The sequence below is a fragment of the Carcharhinus amblyrhynchos genome, chromosome 29 (genome assembly GCF_965287045.1).
Source record: "Carcharhinus amblyrhynchos chromosome 29, sCarAmb.v2.hapA, whole genome shotgun sequence".
NCBI lineage: Eukaryota > Metazoa > Chordata > Chondrichthyes > Carcharhiniformes > Carcharhinidae > Carcharhinus > Carcharhinus amblyrhynchos.
The window spans coordinates 34,458,968-34,485,039 of NC_137352.1; the positions used below are offsets into that span (position 1 = coordinate 34,458,968).

The 26,072-nt window shown below is 42.7% G+C and overlaps 1 protein-coding gene across 3 annotated transcripts in view; it reads left to right on the plus strand.

The window, feature by feature from the left end:
- Positions 1–26,072, plus strand: part of aplp2 (amyloid beta (A4) precursor-like protein 2) — a 201,029-nt gene that overhangs the window by 94,839 nt on the left and 80,118 nt on the right. For all 3 annotated transcript variants that reach the window (XM_080214733.1, XM_080214734.1, XM_080214735.1), the window contains exon 4: positions 6,959–7,071. In XM_080214733.1, the coding sequence (XP_080070859.1) occupies positions 6,959–7,071 (113 nt within the window). The remainder of the gene's footprint in view (positions 1–6,958; positions 7,072–26,072) is intronic.

Below are 26,072 nucleotides of genomic sequence, written 5' to 3' on the forward strand. Positions count from 1 at the left end.
CTGAGTGGACAGAGTACCCTTCGTCGTCCAGTACTTCCCCGGAGCGGAGAAGCTACGACATCTTCTCCGGAGTCTTCAACATATCATTGATGAAGACGAACATCTCGCCAGGGCCATCCCCACACCCCCACTTCTTGCTTTCAGACAACCACACAACCTCAAACAGACCATTGTTCGCAGCAAACTACCCAGCCTTCAGGAGAACAGTGACCACAATACCACACAACCCTGCCACAGCAACCTCTGCAAGACATGCTGGATCATCGACACGGATACCATCATCACACGTGAGAATACCATCCACCAGGTGCATGGTAAATACTCTTGCAACTCGGCCAACATTGTCTACCTGATACGTTGCAAGAAAGGATGTCCCGAAGCATGGTATATTGGGGAGACCATGCAGACGCTACGACAACGGATGAATGAACATCGCTCGACAGTCACCAGGCAAGACTGTTCACTTCCTGTTGGCGAACACTTCAGTGGTCACAGGCATTCAGCCTCTGACCTTCGGGTAAGCATTCTCCAAGGTGGCCTTCACGACACACGACAGCGCAGAGTCGCTGAACAGAGACTGATAGCCAAGTTCCGCACACATGAGGACGGTCTGAACTGGGATCTTGGGTTCATGTCGCACTATCTGTAACCCCGTGACTTGCCTGGGTTTGCAAAACCTCACTTACTGTACTGTCTGGAGACAATACACATCTCTTTAAACTGTGATCAGTGCTCCTTCCACTGACATTGTCAGCCACTTCAGGTCTTGAACAGCAGGTTAGGTGTAAGGATTCGCATTCTAATCAGTAATCTCTAAACTGTCTGTGCTTTATTTGCTCGGTCTGAGGCCAGAACTCTCCATTCACCTGACGAAGGGGCTAACCCCGAAAGCTTGTGAGTATATTATCAAATAAGTAGGTTGGACTAAAACCTGGGTTGTCAGACTTTTCGCTGTGGTTAGCACCAGGGACTCAGGTTCAATTCCCATCTTGGGTCACTGTGCAGAGTCTGCGCATTCCCTCTGTGTTCAGTGTGGGTTTCTTCTCATAATCCAAAAGATATGCTGGTTAGGCGCATTGGCCATGCTAAATTCTCTGTCAGTATACCCGAACAGGTGCCAAAGTATGGCGATGAGGGGATTTTCATAGCAACTTGATTTCAGTTTAATGTAAGCCTACTTGCGACACTAATAAATCAACTTTCAAGGAAGAATCTTTGTTTCTGTGTCCGCTTATGCATTGGCAGGTGCCAATTTTGTGGCTGCCCAAATGTTGTCAGATTTCAGTTTGGATTCTTCCCTTTCAGAAATACAATGAAGTACTTCCCTCTCAGTTTGAAATTGGCAAGTTTAAGTATTGGATGTTGTGTAGGATGAGTTTTGATTTGCAATTTATAAACTGCACAGACCATTTTTTGTATTAAAATGCTGTCTGGTTTGCTTTATTAGTGGAAATGATTTGGCTAGTTTCTATTTATGCAGTTGAAGGATATGCTCTCTCTTGCTTTTCCGTTGAATGCTCAGCACTAAGATTTGATTAAAAGAATAACCTTTTCTATTGATGGAAGATGATGATTTCTGAAATGGAAAAACGATTACCCTCTCAAGTGACCTGCTGAAATTAAATGACAATGTTGCAACTTGATGTACAAAGCTGGAAGCATTACTAAAAAGCTGCTGATGTAGCTAGCGTTCAGCTATAACCCAAAAGGTAAAGTGCTGTTCTAGTCTGATTAAAGGGGCAAGATACAGAGGGCTCTATAAGAGGCACTATAACATTAACAATGATTCAAACTCCATCATTCAGTCTATTTTAACATGTATCAGAAGCTGACCAATGGTGCTAACCAAATGTATACAGCCCCCAAAAAGGGGGAACAAACATGGGATATGAAATTCGTTAGATATGTGTGATTTGTACCTTAATTGGCAAATGTATATAGCATTTCCTCACCTCTATTGGAGGGATCTAGTGGCGAACCCAAATGTTGCAGAATTATCAGATTTGTCTGTTGAAAATTGGTTCCTCTTGAAGAAATAATGTTTAGGGTTTGGGGTAAAGTGGTCACTTTTGGGGGTGTGGTTGAGATCTTGAATATTTTGAACTTGGACCTAAAATATGATCCATTACACTTACATTTCACAACAAGTTGATTTTTAACCTTGAATGAAATGGTGACATTTTAGATATTTGAAGAACCAACTCGAGCATCAATCATGGAAGTTTCCCTCAACAGCCACTCTCACGTGCAGTTTTTGCCCAGTCCGTTGAGACAGTGAGCATAACTCCCTACCTGTTGCTTTCATCAATTCCACTATTTTAAAACATGCTACATGCTGCAACCCTCCCAGTGGACCCTGACCCTCTTTAGCTTGATGTGGGTATGCCGGCGTTGGACTGGCGTAAACACAGTAAAAAGTCTGACAACACCAGGTTTTAGTCCAACCGATTTATTTGATAATAGACTCACAAGCTTTCGGGGTTAGTCCCTTCGTCAGGTGAATGGAGAATGACGAAGGGACTAACCCCAAAAGCTTGAGAGTCTATTATCAAATAAATCGGTTGGACTAAAACCTGGTGTTGTCAGACTTTTTACCCTCTTTAGCTTGCCATCAATTGTTTCTTTTCAACGTAGTTGAGCATATGCCTTTCTTCCAGTCTCCTCTGTTCAGGTTGATGCTCTTGCTCCCTCAGCACATTCTAGATAATTTATTGGCTGATCTGGAGGTGATGGACTGAATTGCCTTTACCTGTGCTGTACATGTCTTTTGATATTCCTGTTGTATTCTCTACTATCTGGATTTTTGTGGCACACACCATTCGTACTAACTCTCAGTTAATGGTCGCACCTCTTTCCCCTGTCACTTCTTAAAGTCATGATGTGGAGATGCCGGCGTTGGACTGGGATAAACACAGTAAGAAGTCTTACAACACCAGATTTATTTGATAGCAAAATCCTCTAGCTTTCAGAGCACTGCCCCTTCATCAGGTAAGTGTGAGTTCTGTTCACAAACAGGTCATATAAAGACACAAACTCAGTTTGCAAAATAATGGCTGGAATGTGAATCTTTACAGGTAATTAAGTCTTAAAGGTACAGACAATGAGTGGAGAGAGCATTAAGCACAGGTTAAAGAGATGTGTATTGTCTCCAGTTAGTGAGATTGTGCAAGCCCAAGCAAGCTGTGGGGGTTACACGCGGCGTGACATGAATGCAAGATCCCGGTTGAGGCCGTCCTCATATGTGCAGAACTTGGCTATCAGTCTCTACCTTTTTAAAGCATCACTCTCCATCTCGGCTCTTTTCCACCTCCCCATAACTTGCACTTCAAGAGTACATTCAAAGCTAGAGCTATTTCAGTGATGAACTGAATTCCTCTTCAGATGACTTGGTGCAGAATGAGTGGACCACATGATTCCTGATGTGTACCCTGATTCTCTGAAAATTCTTTGGCAGTGTGAAAAAAAATGGGTTAATACGTGAAAAGCAGCTCGGCTTGAAAAACATTACGTAATTCCTGAAAAGTGAAATTTTAAATGAAACATGTTAAGCAAATCAAATTTTCGCATTAAACCAACATAAAAACTTGCCACCTCTCCTGTCATGAGTGAAGACCTGGAAAATGAGCAGTGAAAAGCAAGAAGCAACCAGCTGAATGAAACTGCAGACTGAAGAGGTGGCGATGGAAGAGTCAGCCAGTGAGGGAGCTAGCAATGAGTATCAAGGCCAGCAGTGAATGGAAGGGTTGGCTCACAACAGAGGTCATTTCAACTTGAACATGACCCCATGTCATACCCAGCGTGAAATGATGATACAAAGCCACAATGCTTACCATGAGTACCAACCCCATTCAAAATACAACGTTAAATCACACAACTTAAAGTGAGGACCTACAAACTTTTATGTTTGACTTGGCTAAGTATGTTGAAATAATTGACGAGCTCAAAGAAGGTATTTTATGTTATGCACATGAACATTCGAAAGGTATATTTGATGGTGTGTCAGATGTATTAGCAAAGTTGACTAATGGAATTAATGGAGCTGTGTGGCGACAAAATTGGCTGAAGGACACAATGCAGAGTATTTGCTAATGGTTGTTTCTTAAGTGCACTGGTTGTTTCCCAGGGAATCTATTAGAGCTACTGCACTTTTTGATATTAATTACTTAGTTCAACTTGTGTTTTCAAGGCATAGTATTAAGTTTGCTGGTGGGACAAAAATGGAAAGGTAGAATTGAAAAATGGAGAAATTCTCCAAAGCTTGTCTTGAACCTTGATTAGATCATGCTTGGAGTACTGTGTGCAAATCTGATTTAGTAGGAGTCTGGAGGAACTTGGGATTGTGCAGCACAGGTTAAAAGAGTGATTGCAGACCTATAAGGCTGTGTCTATCAGGAAGTTATGAATAGGTTACATCTCCTCCTGAGAAGGCTGAAGGTTGACCAAGCGGAGCTCTTTAAAATGATTAAAGGTTTGGTAGTGCAAACAAAATGTCAACCAATTGTGCTTGTGTTGCTTTTTCAAACAGCTCCCTAGTTAACACCATTTCCTGAAATTTTCTCTTTCAAGCATCTGTTCAATTCCCTTTTGAAACAGAATATTATGGTTGCTTCAATCATCCTTTCGGACAGCGCATTTGATTTGATTATAGTCATATAGAATCATAGAATCCCTACAATGCAGGAGGAGGCCATTCGGCCCACCAAGTCTGCACAGACCACAATCTCACCCAGGCCCTACCCCCTTGACCCTACATATTTACTGTGCTCGTCCCCCTGACACTTAGGGGCAATTTACCATGACCAATCAACCTAACCCATACATTTTTGGATCTATTATATAGTAAAAAGTATTGTTTCTTGAGCGCTTTACTGAAGAAGCAGTCTGTTCGTAGAGAAGGAGATGAAATAGTGCAGAATGTAGTGTTACAGTCATAGCTGGGGTGTAGAGAAAGATTAACCTAGTGCGAGGTAGGTCATTAAAAAGTCCGATGGCTTCTTCCCTGCTGCCATTCTTGAGTTGGTTGGTACGTCACTGCATATCTTTTTCTCGACAAGAACGTGGAAGAGAATATGTCTGGGCTGCATGGGGTCCTTAATTATACTGAGGCAGCAGGAAATATAGACAGAGTCAAGGGATGGGGGTTTGGTTTGTGTGTTGGATTATACCACATTCACGATCTTTTGTAGTTTCTTGCGGTCTTAGGCAGAAGAGGATCATCATTTCATTCAGCATCAATTTCACCCCTCTCATGTCACCTTTGGTTCATTCATCAAATACCTTAAATCTGGATGCTGACCGTTGTGCCATTTAGCTTAGTTTTCACAGAAAGCTGGGATGTCAAAGCTGTGGTGAGATGGAATTTCGTACAAGATTGATCCAAAATCAGAGCTGGTAGAAAGATAGAAAATGCCACATAATCTATGCATTTGGATACTAACTGTCAGCATTGACACAATATGTGTACATGGGTTCCCAGAATCCATCAAATTCGGCAAGTGGATAACATTCCATGAGTGGGAATTGGATATTTGATTTGATTAATTATTGTCACGAATGCATTGAAAAATATTGTTTCTTGCAAGCTGTGCAGACAAAACATACTGTTCATAGAGGAGAAGGAAAGATGAGGGTGTAGAGAGAGAAAAGGTCAACATATGGTCGGTCCATTCAACAGTCTGATGGTAGCAGGGACAAAGTTGTTCTTGAATATTTTTAGGCAGTCTTAGCATCAAGTTGGATTGAGGTTTTATGAAACCTGTTTAACAAAAGATTTCTGCAACCATAAAAGTAGTTGTATTTATATTAGCTTCTTGTACTACCAAAACATGTGAAGGGACTGTACTTGGACTCACTGAAAAGTGCAGTTTTTTTGTGTATTTAGCGAGCAGATGAGTTGATTTTTTTACTCTTGGGAGCTTTACAGAGCTAATAACCATCTTTTAGATGAGGTTAGAAGATATTAATTTGACCTTAATGCAGTTTTCAGTGATTTCAACAGGTGATATTTGTCTTTATCTGTGAACTACTTAAACATTTGGCCTCTCTTCCTGGAAATGTTTGCAATTAGTTGCATGACTCTTATTTGGAATTAGTGGGAGGCAAAGGTGACATGATTGTCTTAAGTGAAATCCAATTCCTGTCAGTGCCTCTTTGCTGGTCTTACATTCAATCACCTGAAGTGATTGTATCCTTTTGGTGTTGACGCTGAGAATTGTGCGTAAAAGGACATTAGCTCCATCAAAATTTGGATGTAATTTGATACATTTTAATTCAAAACCACACTAGAGCCAAAATTTTGCAGAAACCTCTGATCGTTGGCCAGTTCGTGAAGCTTTGAGTTTAATAGAATGCAATACAGAAGGAAGCCATTTGGCCTGTTATACCTGTTCTGGCTCTGTGAAAGCTGTCATGATGTGGAGGTCTCAACCGGGACCTAGGGTTCATGTCACGCTATCTGTAACTCCCATGACTTGCCTGGGTTTGCAAAACCTCACTTACTGTACTGTCTGGAGACAATACACATCTCTTTAACCTGTGCTTAATGCTTTTTCTACTCACATTGTCTGCATCTTAAAGACTTGAATAGCAGATTAGTTGTAAAGACTCGCATTCTAATCAGTAATCTGTAAACTGTGTGTGCTGTTATATGCTCTGTCTGAGGCCAGAACTCTCCATTCACCTGACGAAGGGGCAAACCCCAAAAGCTTGTGAGTTTACTGCCAAATAAATTGGTTGGACTTTAACCGGGTGTTGTGAGACTTCTTACTCTGTGAAAGCTTTCCAATGATCCTTCCGATTTGCCTCCCAAAAAATGTTGAGCGAATTGCATGGAGCTGTGGGTGGTTGAAATCTCTGAGAAAATCCACTAGTTTTAAGTGTCCCCTTTGGGGATTGAAATCTTATAATTATAATCCTTTTTGAGAATAACAGCAGAGTTTCATTCTTGTGTCTTTGACAGTGGGTGAGTTTGTGAGCGATGTGCTCCTGGTTCCAGAAAAATGTCGGTTCTTCCACAAAGAGCAGATGGATGAATGTCGGAGTCATCAGCACTGGCAGTCTGTTGCCAAAGCGGTAAGAGCTAAAGACCCAGGGGATGGATGGGGCTTCTGGATTTTGTTGTCTCTCATGCATACAAAACTGGTAAACATACAGATGCTTAATCTGTCGCATGATTTTATTTCTTATGTTTTACAATTGTTTGCACCAATCAATAGCCAAGTGATAATTTCTCTCACCAATTAATATTCTTCACAAGCTGAAATCTGGGTCTTTTTGCTTTCTACTAGTGTGGGCCAGCAATTACCTGTCTAATTACAGTTTTTGCTGTGTTGCCATGGTCCCATTAGACAGTTGGAAATATTACACACGGAATGTACTGAAACAACTAATTAATGTTTGTTACACTGTCAGACAGAGGATTAGGCTGGTCTGAACTAAACCTCAATTATAGACTCAAATTCTTCAGCATGTCGAGCCTTTTGGATTAAGGCAAAGCCCCAATTGCCACCATGTTGAGTGCAAGCATTTTTGTCATTCCACTTAGACAGTTGTCTTCAGCTCAGACTAGTGTTCATTTGAATTAAGAACAACAAGACAGACCCTCTTTACTTTGAAGTTTGAAAGCAGATGAACTTTTCTGTTATTAACATTCTCAAATAAAAGGAAAACTTTCTTCATATAACACCTCTCGTAACTTCAGACATTCCCAAAGCAGCTTGCAACCAATTAAATAATTTTCACTTTTTTATTAACTCATGGCATACTGCCCATCTCTAATTGCCTTTGGAGGGCAGTTGACCGTCAACCATGTTGCTGTGGCTCTGTAATCACACATCGGCCAGACCAGGTAAGGATGGCAGATTTCCTTCCTTCATGGATGTTCGTGAACTAGGTGGGTTTTTCTGGCAATCGAAATGTTTCCATGGACGTCAGCAGATTCTTAATTCCAGATATTTTTTATTGAATCCAAATTCCACCACTGGGATTCAAACCTGGGTCCCAAGAACATTTCCACTGAGTTTCTGGATTAATAGTCAAGCAATAATACCACCAGGCTATCATGTCCCTCTTTGTTTTCTACGTTACTGTTATACACTGCCAAATTGAAAAGTTCCACAAATAGTAATGTAATAATGATCAGAGAATGCGGTGTTGTAGCATAGATTGAGAATGTAAGTATTGGCCTAGACACTGGGAACAACTCCCCTACTCTTAAAAGATCCCATGACACAACTTTTGTGTTAATCTGAGAAGTGAAATGGAGTCTTGGTTTGATAGCTTCAGTGGTGCAGCACTCCCTCAGTACTGCAATGGAATTTGATTGTGTTCAAATTCCTGTGGAGGAAACGCAAAAGCTTCTGACTTGAGATAACATTCTGAGCCGTGGTTGGCACAATGACAACCAAGTGGGCCTGACAAGGATCTTAATGGAATGTCAAAGTTACCAATCTGCTGAGATTCAGATAAACAATTCAAAACATTTTAATTGAGTGGCATGGCATCTTGACAGGTATCAAAAAAAAACTGGTCATTGCATTGAAAGATGCCATTGTCACTTGAGCAGCTGAACCTAATTTCACCAGATCAAGGTAAACTACTAGCCCCTTTTGAGTTGAACAGTCATTGGTTAAGCTTTGTTGGAAAAATATTACAAGTTTTTTTAGAATAACACTGTTTATGATTTGTGACACTTAGTAATTAATAAAGGCATACAAATAAGACTTGAAATGTTTGGCTAAGCGTGATTTGTTACATTAGGGCAGTAGTGTCCAGGCTGAAGACCTGTCCCTGACTGGTTTTTAAATGCTGTCATTTCAACTTGTTGCTATTCTGAATTTGCAGAATGAATCATCTGTTCAATGCAGACTTGCCCTTTTCACCAAACTGGTGAGCGTGTTGCTTGTTTGCTGCTGCCAGTGCTGAACTGGCATTTTATGAAGCCAAGAAATTGATACATTTTGGAGAAGTTGGTGGATTCTGACACCATTTTGCGTAATATCTGTTCACACTGCTTATCCCAGATGGATAGTGATGCTTACATCAAAACTAATTCCTGCACTGGTGACTGGAATTAACTTTTTTTTACCAGTACTGATGAAAGTAATCTGAGTAACAGTCTTATGACCGACATTTAAATTTGTTACTATGTGCCAGCTTCTTTCTGCTGTAAACAGTGATCTGTCTTTGGTGTGCTTCAGTTTGTAAAAGATATGGAAATTAGTTCTGTGAAAGTTCAGCATTAATGGGTAATGTGGAAAGGAAGTATGCTGTCTGACTATTTTATGAGCCGATTGGAAGGTTCAAAGTGTACATAGCTTCCCAGTGCCATAACTCTGACTTATTTTATTTTCTGATTTTATTAATCAACCTGGTTAAGGTTTTTGAGGATATTTGATTTTTATGTGCGATTAACATCGACTCCACTACCAATCTTTGATTTTCACATGCACCACTCAGTGCTGGAACCCTCTGAATAAGCCAGATCAAGCATGTGACATTTGGACTTTGTGTAAGGAGGGTAGTTCCATGAACTGTCAAGAAAAATAACCTTTTTCCTGTGCTTGCTAGTTTTTGGGGAAGTTATTGTCATAGCCAGAAAAATAGTTATCTTTTTCTGATTACCTTCCCTGATTTTCTTGATTTTAAAAAAAACTGTCTGGGTGGGTGGTGGGGTTTTTTTTTGTGATGTTTTTTCAGAATTCCTTAGAAGCTGTTGGTGTCCTTCCTTGAAGCTGACTCACCTCCATGGCTTCATTATCAGAGCTGAGTTGAAACCTTGCCAAAATGTCTGCAGTAAATTCTGTTCTTGTCTGATAAGATATTGTTGTTACCCAGCATTCCTCACCCTGCAGTGCAAATTAATCAGCAAAATTATACAAGAGACAACACTGGTGATACACAGCAGGTCAGGTAGCGACAGTGGAGAGCGTAACGATTAACGTTTCAAGAAAATTTCCTTTAATCAAAATCGGAAAAAATGAGACACAGCTTTTAAGGAAGTGCAGAGACCGGAGAGGAAATTCTTTAAAAAGAAGGCCTGCGATTGGATGGACAACAGAAGTGATTAATTGACCAAAGTTTTTTTCACTTCACAGCACACTTCCTGCACTGTAGGATGGACAATTTACAGGGGTCATGTAACGAGTCACTGTAGGTGGAGCTCAGAAACAGGAATGTCACAGTCACTATGCTGGGGTATACTACAGGCCTCCCAACAGCTCATGAGAAGTGGAGGAACGGATATTTAAGGAGATTCTGGATAGTTGCAGAAAAAATAGGGTTGTTGTAATGAGAGACTTTAATTTCCCTTTTATAGACTGGAAAGTGCTTAGGGCTAGGGGCCTGGACAGGGAGGAATTTACAAAATGCATACAGGAAGGTTCTTTGGAACAATATGTTGATAGCCCAACTAGAGAGGGGGCTATACTGGACCTAGTACTGGGGAATGAGCCCGGTCAGGTCATCAAATTTCAGTAGGGGAACATTTGGCAAATAGTGACCACAATCCTGTAAACTTTAGGATAATAATGGAAAAAGATGAGTGTTGTCCTACGGGTAAGTTGCTGAATTGGGGAAAGGCTAACTATAGCCGGATTCGGCAGGAAATGGTGGGTGTCGATTGGGAGAGGCTGTTCGAGGGTAAATCCACGTCTGACACGTGGGAGTCTTTTAAGAAGCAGTTGATAAGGCTGCAGGACAGGCATGTGCTTGTAAAAAGGAAGGATAGGAAAGGTAGGATTAGAGAGCCGTGGATAACCAGGGAAATTGAGGGCCTGATCAAAAAGAAAAGAGAAGCATACGTTAGGTCCAGGCAGCTAAAAACAGATGGAGCACTGGAGGAATACAGAGAAAGTAGTCAAGAACTCAAACGGGGAGTTAGAAGGGCAAAAAGGGGCCATGAAATGTCCTTGGCAGACAGGATTAAGGAATATCCTAAGGCATTTTATTCTTGTGTTAGGAACAACAGAGTTGACAGGGAAAAAATCGGACCTCTCAGGGACAAAAGAGGGGAATTATGCTTAGAGCCCAAGCAAGTAGTGAGAACCTAAATGAATACTTTGCATCAGTATTCACAAAGAAGAGGGACGTGTTGCCTGGGAGTGTTTCAGAGGGATGTGTTGACTCGTTAGAGAAAATCTCAATTACAAGGGAGGAAGTGTTAGGTTTTTTAAGGAACATTAAGACAGACAAATCCCCAGGGCCTGATGGCATCTATCCTAGACTGCTCAGAGAGACAAGAGATGAAATTGCTGGGCCTCTAACAGAAATCTTTGTCCCTTCACTGGACACAAGTGAGGTCCCAGAGGATTGGAGGATAGAACATGTGGTCCAGTTATTTAAGAAGGGTAGTGAGGATAACCTTGGCAATTATAGGCCGGTGAGTTTGACGTCTGTGGTAGGGAAATTGTTGAAGAGGATTCTTAGAGATAGGATGTATGCACATTTAGAATGGAATAATCTCATTAGCGATACACAACATGGTTTTGTAAGAGGGAGGTCATGCCTCACAAATTTGGTTGCGTTTTTTGAGGAGGTGACAAAAACGATTGATGAGGGAAGGGCTGTGGATGTTGTCTATATGGATTTTAGTAAAGCGTTTGACAAAGTCCTTCATGGCAGGTTGGTGCAAAAGGTTAAATCTCTCGGGATAAAAGGAGAGCTAGCTAGATGGGTGGAGAACTGGCTTGGCCGTAGAAGACAGAGGGTAGCAGTGGAAGGTCTTTTTCCGGCTGGAGGTCTGTGACTAGTGGTGTTCCACAGGGCTGTTACTGGGCCCTCTGCTGTTTTGTGATGTATATTCATGATTTGGAAGAAGGTGTAACTGGTGTGATCAGTAAGTTTGCGGACAACACAAAGATGGCTGGACTTGTGGATAGCGATGAACGCTGTCAGAGAATACAGCAAGATATAAATAGGCTGGAAAATTGGGCAGAGAAATGGCAGATGGAATCCAGATAAATGCAAAGTGATGCATTTTGGTAGAACTAATGTAGAGGAGAGCTATACAATAACTGGCAGAACCATCAGCAGTATAGACACACAGAAGGACCTGGGTGTGCAGGTCCACAGATCCTTAAAGGTGGCAGCACAGGTGGAGAAGGTGGTGAAGAAGGCTTATGGCATGCTTGCCTTTATAGGACGGAGCATAGAGTATAAAAGTTGGTGTATGATGTTGCAGCTATATAGAACGTTGGTTAGGCCACATTTGGAATACTGTGTCCAGTTCTGGTCGCCACACTGCCAGAAGGATATGGAGGCTTTGGAAAGCCTCCAGAAAAGGTTTACCAGGATATTTCCTGGTATGGAGGGTCTTAGCTATGAGGAAAGATTGGACAAACTGGGGTTGTTCTCCCTGGAAAGTTGGAGGATGAGGGGCGACCTAATAGAGGTGTATAAAATTATGAAGGGTATAGATAGGGTGAGCAGTGGAAACTTTTTCCCAGGTTGGAGATGATGAACACAAGGGGTCACAGGTTCAAGGTGAGGGGGTGGGGGGGGGGGGGGGTGCAAGTTTTAACACAAATGTCAGAGGGGCGTATTTTACACAAAGGGAGCCTGGAATGCACTGCCAAGCAAGGTGGTAGAGGCAGACACGCTGGGATCGTTAAAGACTTAGCCACATGAAAAGACTGGGAATGGAGGGATACAAACGAATGGACGCATGAGCGGCGCAGGCTTGGAGGGCCGAAGGGCCTGTTTCCTGTGCTGTACTGTTCTTTGCACTGCAGTTTCACTGCAGAGCAGAAAGGACTTAGAATGGGACAAGTGAAAAACAGAACATAGTCCAATCAGAACTATGAATGGCAACAGCTGAACTGTTGCCAACAAAATGAAATGGAAGCAGTTGCCAAGGTCTGAAAATGTTGAACTCAGTGTTGAGTCCAGAAAGTCATCGAGTAATCAAAAGATTCCTCAAACCTCTGTTGAACATCAGGTTGAACAAGTGTTGAGATCTTTCTGGTCGAGTTTCAGGAGTTAGGAAAAAGATTAAAAAATAGGACCTTGTTAGGAAAAAGACCTCTAGAGTAGTAATTGAGATTGCTCCCGGTGCTATATGCAAGTGAGGAAACAAACGGAAAAATAGTGCAGGTGAATATGTGACTGGAGAGGTGCTGCAGGAGGAGAGGTTTGCAGTTTATTAGGGCATTGGGCCAGTTTCAAGGAAGTGATACTTATACAAAGTGATTTGTACCCAAACAAAGCTTAAAGATTAGCTTTTACTGGGTTGGTGTTTAAACTACTTTGGTAATGGGTGAGGCCATAAACTGGCAAGAAGGAATTTTCTTGTTAAAGGTTTTATTTATTAGTGTCACATGTAAGGTTACATTAACACTGCAATGAAGTGAAACTCCTGTAGTTGCTACACTGTGGCACCTGTTCTGGTCAGTGCATCTAACCAGCACGTCTTTCAGGCTGTGGGAGGAAACCGGAGCACCTGAAGGAAATCCACGCAGACACAGTCAGTGACCCAAGCCAGGAATTGAACCAGGATCCCTGGTGCTATGAGGCAGCAGTGCTAATCACTGTGCTGCCTGAAAAATGAAATCAGGTAACAGATATAAACAGTAATAAAATTCAGAATATCCTTAAAATTTCAAGGACTTGATTGAGGAAAACAGGAAGAATGACAAATGAGGTGTTAAAATGTACATCAGTATCAGTAGTGTAACTAATGTGGGTGAATTGCAGGCACAGATTTGCTGCATGAGGTTACGATGTGAGTAGGCACGTTGCTTTGAAGGGAAAAGCTGGCCTTCTGGAGCTAATGAGATCTGGATGATATGAAGGAAATGAAGATTAAAATAAAACAGAATAAAGGATTATAACCATTGTCAGGAATTCAGGGGCTGGGACTGCCTGGTGTGGGGGGAGAAGGTTGGGAGTGGAGAATAAAAATCAAGCTGATATTACACGAAAGCTGAGAGAGTTGATTGGCTGGTGAGTATAGGAGCTTATTTTCCTTCCTACAAAGTTAGAATGTTAATCTAAGCGGCTGGAAAATTAATAATTTCATTTTTCTAATAAGTTGTACGTCAATTAACCTCCCTATATTTAAGTGGCGTCAGCAGAAGAGAAGGCAGCAGCTAATGAGTATTCTTTACAATATGCTTTATCATTCACGAGATGGAGGAGTGACAGGGCAGCTCTGACATCCGGTGTGCTCACCTTGTTCCATGTGGGAACGCCAGTACTCTTCCTGGGTCCTGGATAACCATATGTGAAGGAAGTGTTACTACCTGCAGCAGCTCAAAATCTGCGTTTCAGAACTTGAGCAGCAGTTGGTGTTGCTGCAGCACATTTGTGAAGTTCAGAGCTTTCAGGATAACAGCTTAAGGGTCTGCAGGCTGAGGCGGTATAGGTGATCATTAAAAAGCCAAAATGAAACAGCCAGCAGTCACCTGAGTGCATCTCGCTGTCCAACATATATTCAGTTCCCGATCATGATGAAAGCATTAGTTCATCTACAGAGTGTAGTCAGAGCCCAGGCTCTGTGTGGCTCAGCTATAAAGATAGATGCAAAAAGATGGGCAGCACAGTGGTTAGCACTGCTGCTTCACAGCTCCAGGGTCCTGGGTTCAATTCCTGGCTCGGGTCACTGTCTGTGTGGAGTTTGCGCATTCTCCTCGTGTCTGCGTGGGTTTCCTCCGGGTACTCCGGTTTCCTCCCACAGTCTAAAGATGTGTGGGTTAGGTTGATTGGCCGTACTAAGAAATTGCTCCTTAGTGTCCAGGGATGCGTAGTTAAAAGGGATTAGTGGGTATGTTATGTAGGGATATGGGGGTAGGGCCTGGGTGGGATTGTGTTCTGTGCAGACTCGATGGGCCCCTTTCTGCAGTGTAGGGTTCTATGATCTATAACCAAAAAAAGAGGGCTGGAAAAGCAAAAGATTTAATAACTTGGGATATGAAAAGATGGCTACGTGTGAATCGGTATGTGGCCTTCCTAATGCCAGGATGAAAAATGTCACTTGAGTGGCAGCAGAACACCATGTGGGGAAGGGTGAACAGTCAACACTCAGTTCATATCAGTATGAATGGCATAAGCAGGAAGAGGGCTGTGGTCACTATTTAGGGATGTAGGTCAAAAATTTGCCAGCAGGGCCTGAAAGGTAGTAATCTCCGGGTTACTCTCAGTATCACGCCAAGGTGAACGTCAAAATAAGAAGAGAAAGTTGATGAATGTGTGGCTGGAGGGATGGTTTTAGATTCCTGGGGCATGGCATCACCTCTGGGTGAAATGGGACCTGTGCAGACCAGGCAGGTTTCACCTAAACAGAATCGGGACTGATTTCAATGCAGAGTGATTTGCTAGTGTTATTAGGAAGTGTTTAAACTTAAATTGACAGATGTAGGAACCAGGAGGAAATACCAGCATTGAGAGAGATGGATGGTGCTGGAATAGTAAGCTATCAGGTAGCTTCAGCATAAGGGGGAAAGTGAAAAGTCTAAATTTGGTTTACGGTGCATGTTCGTGAATGCACCGTATGTTAATCATAGAATCCTTGCCGTGCAGAAGGAGGCCATTCAGCCCATTAAATCTGCACAAACCACCATCCCACCTTGACTCGAACAAAGAAAATTACAGCATAGGAACCGGCCCTTTGGCCCTCCAAGACTGCACCAATCATACTGCCCATCTGAACCATAAACATAAGAACATAAGAACATAAGAAATAGGAGCAGGAGTAGGCCATCTAGCCCTTCGAGCCTGCCCCGCCATTCAATAAGATCATGGCTGATCTGTTGTAGCTCAGTTCCACTTTCCCGCCCTCTCCCCATAACCCTTAATCCCCTCTCTTATCAAGAACCCATCAACCCGCTTCTTAAAAATATTTAGCGAGGCAGCCTCCACCACTTCAACGGGCAGAGAATTCCAGAGATTCACCACCCTTTGAGTGAAGAAGTTCCTCCTCAACTCCGTTCTAAACCGCCTCCCCTTTATCTTGAGGCTGTGCCCCCTAGTCCTACTGTCTTTTTTGAGCGGGAAGAGTCTCTCCACCTCTATCCTATCCATCCCATTCATCATCTTATACGTCTCAATGAGATCTCCCCTCATTCTTCTAAACTCTAACGAGTACAAGCCTAGTTTATTCAGCCTCTCCTCATAGCTTAATCCCCTCAACTCCGGTATCAGCCTAGTAAACCTCCTCTGCACTCCCTCCAGGGCCAAAATATCCTTGCGCAGGTGCGGCGCCCAAAACTGCACACAGTACTCCAGCTGCGGCCTCACCAATGCCCTATACAGCTGCAGCAAGACCTCCCTACTTTTATATTCAATCCCCCTCGCTATGAAGGCCAGCATCCCATTCGCCTTCCTGACCACCTGCTGCACCTGCAAGCTGGGTTTTTGCGACTCATGCACAAGGACCCCGAGGTCCCTCTGCACCGTCGCCTGCTGCAGTTTTTCGCCCCGTAAGTAATAGTCCTTCCTACCATTCTTCCTACCAAAGTGGACCACCTCACACTTGCCAACATTAAATTCCATTTGCCATTTCCTGGCCCATTCGCCCAGCCTATCTAGATCCTTCTGCAGACTCTCCACACCCTCCGCACAATTTGCCTTTCCCCCAATCTTGGTGTCATCAGCAAATTTCGACACCCTGCACTCGGTTCCCTCCTCCAGATCATCTATATAAATGGTAAATAGCTGAGGCCCCAGCACCGACCCCTGGGGCACCCCACTAGTCACCAACCGCCAATCCGAATAGCACCCATTGACCCCCACTCTCTGCCTCCTATTTGACAACCAATCCTCTATCCACGCTAACACCCTACCCCCAACTCCATGTCCCCTGACCTTCTGCAATAACCTCTTGTGAGGTACCTTGTCAAACGCCTTCTGAAAATCCAGAAAGACCACATCCACCGGCTCTCCTCTATCCACTGCCCTAGACACATCCTCATAGAACTCCAGTAAATTTGTCAGACACGACTTCCCCTTAATGAAACCGTGTTGCGTCCGCCCTATCAAGCAATTCCCTTCAAGATGCCTCGCAATTTCCTCCTTAATGACGGATTCTAACATTTTACCTACCACAGACGTTAAACTAACCGGCCTATAATTCCCCGCCTTTTGCCTGGCACCCTTCTTAAACAACGGCGTAACATTAGCCGTTTTCCAATCTTCCGGCACTTCCCCGGAATCCAGCGACGTCTGGAAAATAACCACCAAGGCATCCACTATCACCTCCGCCATTTCTTTCAGAACCCTCGGATGCATTCCATCCGGTCCTGGGGACTTGTCCACAATCAGCCCCTCCAGTCTGTCGAGCACCACCTCTCTAGTAACAGTAATGTCATTAAGACCCTCCATTCCTACCACCTTTCCATCGCTAACACCCGGCAAATTATTCACGTCCTCCTCCGTGAAGACAGAAACAAAAAAGTTATTCAAGACCTTAGCCATATCCCCATCCCCTACCACTAGCTCCCCTTTCTCATCCTCTAAAGGACCAACGTTCACCCTAGCCAGCCTCTTCCTTTTTATATATTTATAAAAACTCTTGCTATCCTTTTTTATATTAAGTGCTAGCCCAGCCTCATAGCTTCTCCTACCCTCCTTTATCAACTTCTTTGTCAATCTTTGTTGACATTTAAACCTTTCCCAATCCTCTTCTCGCCCACTACTCTTAGCTACTCTAAATTCCTCCGCTTTTAATTTAACACTTTCCTTCACCTCCTTCGTTATCCACGGCTTATTACCTCTCTTCCTACTGTCCTTTTTAACCATCGGAATAAAAGAATCAGAGGTTTACAGCATTGGAAACAGGCCCTCGATTCCGATCCATTCATGTCTTTGTCCAGATGCATCTTAAAAATCACTATCGTGTCTGCTCTCACGACCAATATTGGCAATCTTTATAAATCCCACAATATCCAGTTCTTTGTTGATAGTTTTTGGAATCAACTTCAATTTCACGGCAATGATGACAGGTTCTGGTCTTGGAAACATTTGCATATGAGACACCCAGCATAAGTTCATATTTACCCTCATATGTACCCTGCTAATCTCCCTGACATTAGCATGGCCAATCAACCTAACCTGCACAAATCAGAGCACCCAGAGGAAATCCATGCAGATATGGGAGAACTTCTTCACTCAAAGGGTGGTGAATCTCTGGAATTCTCTGCCCGTTGAAGTGATGGAGGCTACCTCGCTAAATATTTTTAAGACGCGGGTTGATGGGTTTTTGATAAGAGAGGGGATTAAGGGTTATGGGGAGAGGGCGGGATTGTGGAACTGAGCCACGACAGATCAGCCATGATCTTATTGAATGGCGGGGCAGGCTCGAAGGGCTAGATGGCCTACTCCTGCTCCTATTTCTTATGTTCTTATGTGCAAACTCCACATGGATAGTGACCTGAGGCAAGAATGGAAGCTGGGTGCTGTGAGGCAGCAATGCTAACCACTGTGCTACCATGATTAGTTGCAGGCATCAGTAGCCACTTTTGAAATATGATAATATGATGTGATAATGGGGACCTGACCCAAAGAAGGTTTAGAACTGGGATTTAAGTATTGCTGGGACAGCGAGTTAAAAATTGCTGGATACAAGGTGTTCAGGAAAGATAGGGAAGGGAGGTGTGGAGGGAGTGGCATTATTGATTTAAGGAGAATATTGCAGTTCTGTAGAGAGATATTCCAAAAGCATCAAGGACGATCTATTTTGCAAGACCTCAGGAACAAAATAGGCACAATTACGTTGCTAATTTAAAGGCCATCAACTAGTGGAAAAATATACAGGACCAAAATTAGCAAGGAAATTGCAGAGGAGTATAATTACAATAGTTATAAAGAGTGACTTTATCTGAATATTGACAGGGTAGGAGTAGTGTAAAGGACACCTAGGTGCACAAATTTTTGGAGTGATTCAGGAGAACTTTCTATAGTATGAAGAGGCATGTCCTTGGGACTGAGCTGAGCCAAATGAATCAAGTGTCAACCAGGAGACATTCAGAACACAGTGTTTAGGTCAGCTGGGAACAATCCAGAGAAAGAATGATGGACTGGGACAGGGACTATTTCAATGGAACAAGAATGAAGCTGGCCTGAATTAATTGGAATAAAAATTGACAGTCTTTAAAAAATAGTTCCGGTACTGTCAAGGAACCTCAGGTGGAAGTAGCTGTTCCTAGGGGTCATAATTATAAGGTTCATGGTGGGAGATATGGGAGGGATGTCCAAGGTAGATTCTTTACCCAGAGAGTAGTTGGGGTGTGGAATAGACTGCCTGCTGTGATAGTGGAATCAGACACTTTAGGAACTTTCAAGCGGTTATTGGATAGGCACATGGAGCACTCCAGAATTATAGGGAGGGGATAGCTTGATCTTGGGATTGGACATAGCTCAGCACAACATTGAGGGCCGAAGGGCCTGTACTGTGATGTAATGTTGTATGTTCTATGAATGTTCCCACAAAGGGAAGAGGTAGGGCAAACAAATCCAACCTCCCCAGATAATGAAAGAGAATGGAGACTAAGATAAAGCAGAAGGTGTGGTTATAACACCTAAGAGATGGATATTATAATTGAGAAGAACCAGGCTGAATATTGAAGGTTCAGAGGGGAAGTGAAAAGTAGAGTATGAAATGAGACTGGCAGCTAACATAAAATGGCACTCAAAAGTCATAGGCAAATAAATAGTACAAGGATGGTCAAAGAGCGGGTGGGGGATGAAAAGGGACCAAAAAGGTGTTTAGGCATTTTAGGATTTAGATTATGGCAGGGGGCACGGCTGTGCTATTAAATGTATTTATTCTTTGCTTTTTCTTTTAACCAGCATAGTAGCTTCTTTTTGGTAATGTTGAAAGAAAAGCCAGTTCAGAGATTTAAGGATGTAGAATTGATGATGAGGTATTAAATAGGCAGTCCATATATGAAGTTGAGATGGCACCAGGACCTGATAATACGCATCCATAGATACTGAAGAAAGTGAGAGTGGAAATTGTAGAAGGACTAGCCATACTGTTTTAGCCTTCTTAGACTCAGGATGGCTCCAGAGGACTGGAGAATTGCCAATATTACATTTGTCAGAAAAGCTAAGCCCAGAAACTGCAAACCAGCTTAGCCTTGGTGGTGGAAAACGCTTAGACATTTGGGACACAATTTGTCGCCTGGACAAATGCAAACTAAAGAAAACAAGCATGTATTTATTCAGAGCAAATTACTTTTAACTAATTCGCTGGAGTTTGATGACTTAACACGGGGTTGATGGGACTAATGCTGGATGTAATGACACGGACTTCCAAAAGGTTCTTGATAAGTGACTCACAGTGGACTTGTGAGCCATGTTAGAGTTCATGGAATAAAAAGATCAGTGGCAATATGGATACGTTGGCTGAGTGACAGGAAGCAAAATTGTGGTGAATGATTTTTCAGATTGGAGGAAATTTTATTGTGGAACTCCTTCAGGGATGGTGTTAGAACCCCTACTCTTCCCCGTTGGCATATAGGTGACAATTTTAAAAATCACAGATAACAAAAACTTGGAAGCATTGTGAACTGTAAGGAGGAAAATGCTCGAAAAGACACCGACAGATTGGTGGAAAGAATGGGCAAATGGCAGATGAAATTTAATGCAGAGAAGTGTGAAGTGATTCATTTTGGTAGAAAGTAAGCAGAGACAATATAAACTGAAGGGTCTCTTCACATCTCTATGGACTGCCATTAAGAATCTTTCCCTCTGGTTTTATGGCTATGACTCATCTTTCATTCCCTCGTCCTAGAGTATAAATATTTCCCACTTTCTATACCATTTAGCTTTGACAAAGGGTCATCTGGACTCAAGTGGAAGCTCTTTTCTCTCCTTATAGACGCTGCCAGATCTGCTGAGATTTTCCAGCATTTTCCCTTTTGGTTTCAAATTGTAGCACTGCAGTAATTTGCTTTTATTAAGGGTCTCATTCGAAAGAAGATGTAGGAGCAGAGAAATCTTTGTGGAGATGTGTTCAAAACACTGAAGGTGTTGGGTAAGGTTAGGAGAAGTTAATAAAGCATACAGCATCCTAAGTTTTATTAATAGTCATAATGTGGAGATGCTGGCATTGGACTGGGTAAACACAGTAAGAAATTTCACAACACCAGGTTAAAGTCCAACAGGTTTACTTGGTAGTAAACGTCACAATCTTTCGGGGCTTGTCCCTTTGTCAGGTGACTCACCTGACGAAGGGGCAAACCCCGCAAGATAGTGGCGTTTATTATCAAATAAACCCGTTGGACTTTAACCTGGTGTTGTGAGACTTCTCAATTTATCAATTTATTGATTTATCAATAGTGACATGGAGTACAAAAACAATGCTAGTTCAATCATAACTAAAGTATTATGACAAATTCTGAGAACCACACTTTTGAAAGAATGTGAAGCCATTAGAGATTCTTGAAAATGGTTCTAACACTAAGGAACTTCAGTTATGTAGAGAAATTGAAGCCGGGACTATTTTTCCTGGGAGAAGGTTAAGAGAAGATTTGTAGAGGATTTAAAATCATGAGCAGTATGGACAAAGTTAATAGGGAGAAACCATTACATTGGTGGAAAGATTGAGAATCAGTGGAGACAGATTTAAGGTAACTGGGCAAAAGAGGCTTTTCACACAGTGAGTGGTTAAGACCTGGAATGCACTATTCAAGGCTGTGTTGAAGGCAGAATCAATTGTGGTGTTCAAGAGGGAATGGGATCCTTATCTGAAAAGGAAGAATATACAGGGCTACGGGGAACCCTGAAGTTCCCATGCAGGTTATAAAGAAATTAAAAATTTATAGGTTTAAACAAATTGTCTGTTACCTGCAACATAATATCAGACGATGCATTGGTGGACATGTAGGAGGATTGTTGCTTTCATTTCATGATGCTTTCTCTCGTTTTGCCCTCTCTTTTTGCCAATAGGAATCTGTGTTGGCAAACAGTTCTAGTATCAAAGTTCAGTTGCTGTTCAACGACAAACTGTCTGAATAAAAGCAAATTACTGTGGTGCTGGAATCTGAAACCAAAAGAGAAAATGCTGGAAAATCTCAGCAGTCTGGCCACATCTATAAGGAGAGAAGAGCTGACGTTTCAAGTCACTTTCTGTGCCTTTCAGCTTTGATAAAGAGTCATCTGGATTTCAAACGTCAGCTCTTTTCTCTCCTTACAGGTGTTGCCAGACCTGCTGAGATTTTCCAGCATTTTCTCTTTTGGTGGCAGACTGTCTGACTCTGATCATGAAAGATTATCTCCTGCGGTCACATTTTCTCTCTCTAGTCCTGCATAGCCAAGGAGCCCATGACCAGCTGAACTTTGCAATGCTTAAATGTCACTGATTCATAGATGCCGACATTGGTCTGAGAATCATAGAAACCCGACAGTGCAGAAAGCGGCCATCTGGCCCATCGAGTCTGCACCGACCACAATCTCACTCGGGCCCTACCCCATATCCTTACTTATTTACCCACTAATCCCTTTAATCTATGCATCTCAGGACACTGAGGGCAATTTTATCATGGCCAATCAACCTAACCAGCACATCTTTGGACTGTGGAAGGAAACCGGAGCACCCGGAGGAAACCCACGCAGACACGAGGAGAATGTGCAAACTCCACACAGACAGTGACTCAAGCCGGGAATCGAACCCAGGTCCCTAGAGCTGTGAAGCAGCAGTGCTAACCACTTGTGCCACCATGCCAATTGAAGACAGCAGTACAAGTGGTTGTCTCTTTCAGGCCTGACAGTGTGGTATTTAGACATTCTGTGATCAGAACAGCATCCAGGTACTCTGTGCATAGAACATAGAACACAGAACATTACAGCACAGAACAGGCCCTTCGGCCCACGATGTTGCGTCGACCAGTTTTTTTTAAAAAAAACACTGACCCACTAATCTAAACCAATCCCTTTTCATCAGGATAGACTTCAGACACGAAATGCTGCTAACATCAACTGATCTCTCCTTCCTATTTGCTACGTGTTACTCAGGCCACATTAACACAATCCAGCCTTGACTCCTGGAAGAGGCTGGTTGGTGGGCAGGAATGGTGCAGACTGAACCAGGCAGCGACAGGAGCAATTGTCGGTATTGGATATACAGATCAGAGTTGGGAAGAGAGGATCGGAACACAATCTTAGTTGAGAGAGGAGAGGGAAAGACTCAATTTGGAGGAAGTCCAGTGCTTTCATATGGGAGCAAACCCTACACTGGATAATGAACAAGAAAAAATAGAGTGAGATTCTGAATTACATTATCAAACCCACACTTTTGAATCTCAGGTCTCACTGGCTTGGAGCAAAGGCCTCACTCGTACTCTATCCAAAAATGTCCATCAAAATGGCGCTTTACACATGATGAATTGAAATCTGGTGTGTTTATGCTGCCAAATGTTTAATGTTATTCTTGCCGTGCAGAGTGTGGAGGTCATAATTGGGGCTCAGTGCTTCGAGCTTGGCCTTTCATTATTTTTATGACTGAAGGCTCCATTGGGCAACATATTTATTGACTCAACTTATTCTGCACAGTCATTTTGCACCAACTTCCACAGTGGCTGCCATAGGATTTGTACATTCGAAGGCCGAAACAAAAAGAGTAATTCGGAGATTATTTCATTGAGTTATAGAGGTTTATAGCATGGAAATAGGCCCTTCGGCCCAACTTGTCCATGCCACCCTTTTTTTAAACCGCTAAGCTAGTCCCAATTGTCCACATTTGGCCCATATCCCTCAATTCCAGTCTTATCCATTTAACTGTCTAAATGCTTTTTAAAAGGCAAAATTGTACTCGCCTCTAGTGCTACCTCTGGCAGCTCGTTCCAGACACACTCCACCCTCTGCGTGAAAAATTTGCCCTGATGGATTTTTTTGTCACTCTATCCTCCCACCTTAAACCTAAACCCTCTAGGTTTAGGCTCCCCTACCTTTGGGAAAAGATATTGACTATGTAGCTGATCTATGCCCTCATTATTTTATAGATCTCTATAAAATCAGCCTTCTGTGCTCCAGATAAAAAAGGTTCCAGTCTATCCAGCCTCTCCTTATAACTCAAACCGTAAAGCCCCACTAGTATCCCAGTAAATCTTTTCTGCACTCTTTCTAGTTTAATAATATCCTTTCTATAATAGAGTGACCAGAACTGTGCAGTATTCCAAGTGTGGCTGTACCAATGTCTTATACAACTTCAACAAGACATTCCAACTCCAGTTCGATGTTCTGACCAAAGAAACGAAGCATGCTGAATGCCTTCTTCACCACTCTGTCCACCTGTGATTCCTTTCAGGGAGCTCTGAGTTTAGATTAAAGCAATGCATTTGGACAGAATGCATGTAATACAGGATGCCACTCCTAAACTTAACTCCATGAGGTCTTGCCTTGCAAAAGGAAGTATTGATCAATCCATTACAGAGAGCACAGCATAATGTGAAAAGGACTTCGGATGAAACATTTGCTGGTACAGAACTGTGATGTGAACAGACTCTGACAACACTAGTGAGATACATTTTTGATTTGATTTATTACTGTCACAAGTATTGGGATACACTGAAAAGTATTGTTTCTTATAAGTGAGAAAGACAAAGCATACTGTACATAGAATACTTGGGGGAGAAGGAAAGGAGAGGATGTAGAATATAATGTTGCAGTCATAGTTAAGGTGTAAAATATATTTCTGTATCGAAAGCTGCTTTGGCCTCAGCTAGACTACTGGAAGATGATTGGTGCTGGTTGGCTGCCTCGTGGCCGTTGGCGCGGCTGCCTCGCGGTGCCAGGAACTCAGATTCAACTCTGGCCTTGGATGAATGTTTGTAAGGAGTTTGCATGTTTTCTTCGTGCCTGTGTGGGTTTCCTGTGGGTGCTCTGCTTTCCTCCCACAGTCCAAAGACATGCAGGTTAGGTGGATTGATCATGCTAAATTGCCTCTTACTGTCCAAAGATGTGTGTGTGTAGGTTAGGGGGATCAGAAGATAAATGTATGGGATTACAGAGATTGGGCAGGGATTGGCCTGGATAAGATGGGTAAAATGTCAAAGAGTCAGTGCAGACCTGGTGGGTTGAATGTCCTCCTTCCTCACTGTAGGATTTTATGATTCTGTATTTATGATTCTATGATTTTATAAAAGCCTTTAGACAGTGTGTTTAAAAATATTTATGAGAATGGCCACAGGGATAAGAGATTTAGTTATATGGAAAGATTGGAACTGAAATTGGAAGTTGGAACTGTTTTCGTTGGACAAAGAGAGATTGAGTGGAGATTTGATAAGAGGGAGTCTGGGCTGAACTGATGGGGGGGAAACATGTTCTCACTGGTGGATGACTTGAAAACAAAAAGGCACAGTTTTAGCTAATTGACAAGAATCAATATACTTGAGGTGTTTTTTCAGGCAGTGAGTAGTTAGAATCTGGAAGGTGCTGCTTGAGAGTGTAGCGGAGGCAAATGCAATCTAAGAGGAAAATGGATTCTTATCTGAAAAAGAAGAATGTGCAGGAGATGAAGGAGTGAGTACCATAGTAAAGTTTATTAGTCACAAGTAAGACTTACATAAACACTGCAATGCAGTTACTGTGAAATTCCCCTCGTCGTCACATTCTGATACTTGCTCGAGTCAACGCACCTAATCAGCATGTCTTTCAGAACGCGGGAGGAAACTGGAGCACTTGGAGAAAACCCACACAGACATGGGGAGAACATACAAACTCCACACAAACAGTGACCCTAGCCAGGAATTGAACCCGGGTCCCTGGCACTGAGAGGCAGCAGTGCTAACCACTGTCCAACTGTGCTACCCTTCACAGAAACCCATCGTAGACATGACGGGCTAAACAGCCACCTCCTGCACGATACGAATTCTGTGAAGCCAGTGTAAATATTTGCTGCTGTGTCATCGCCCTGAATGTGCAATCCCCAGCCAATCAGACAACATGAGTGAAGTGAACCCTCACTGACAGCACCTCATCAAAACTAGAATAAATTAAAATTTGTGAGAACCTCCTCAGTAAACTGGCTGGTACCTCATGTGATGACAGGCAAAGACCCCAAAGACCTCTGCTCTTGCCATCACATGTTCAATATGCAGCATACTGCCCACCTATATGTTACCCATCTGCCCTCTTCAGAA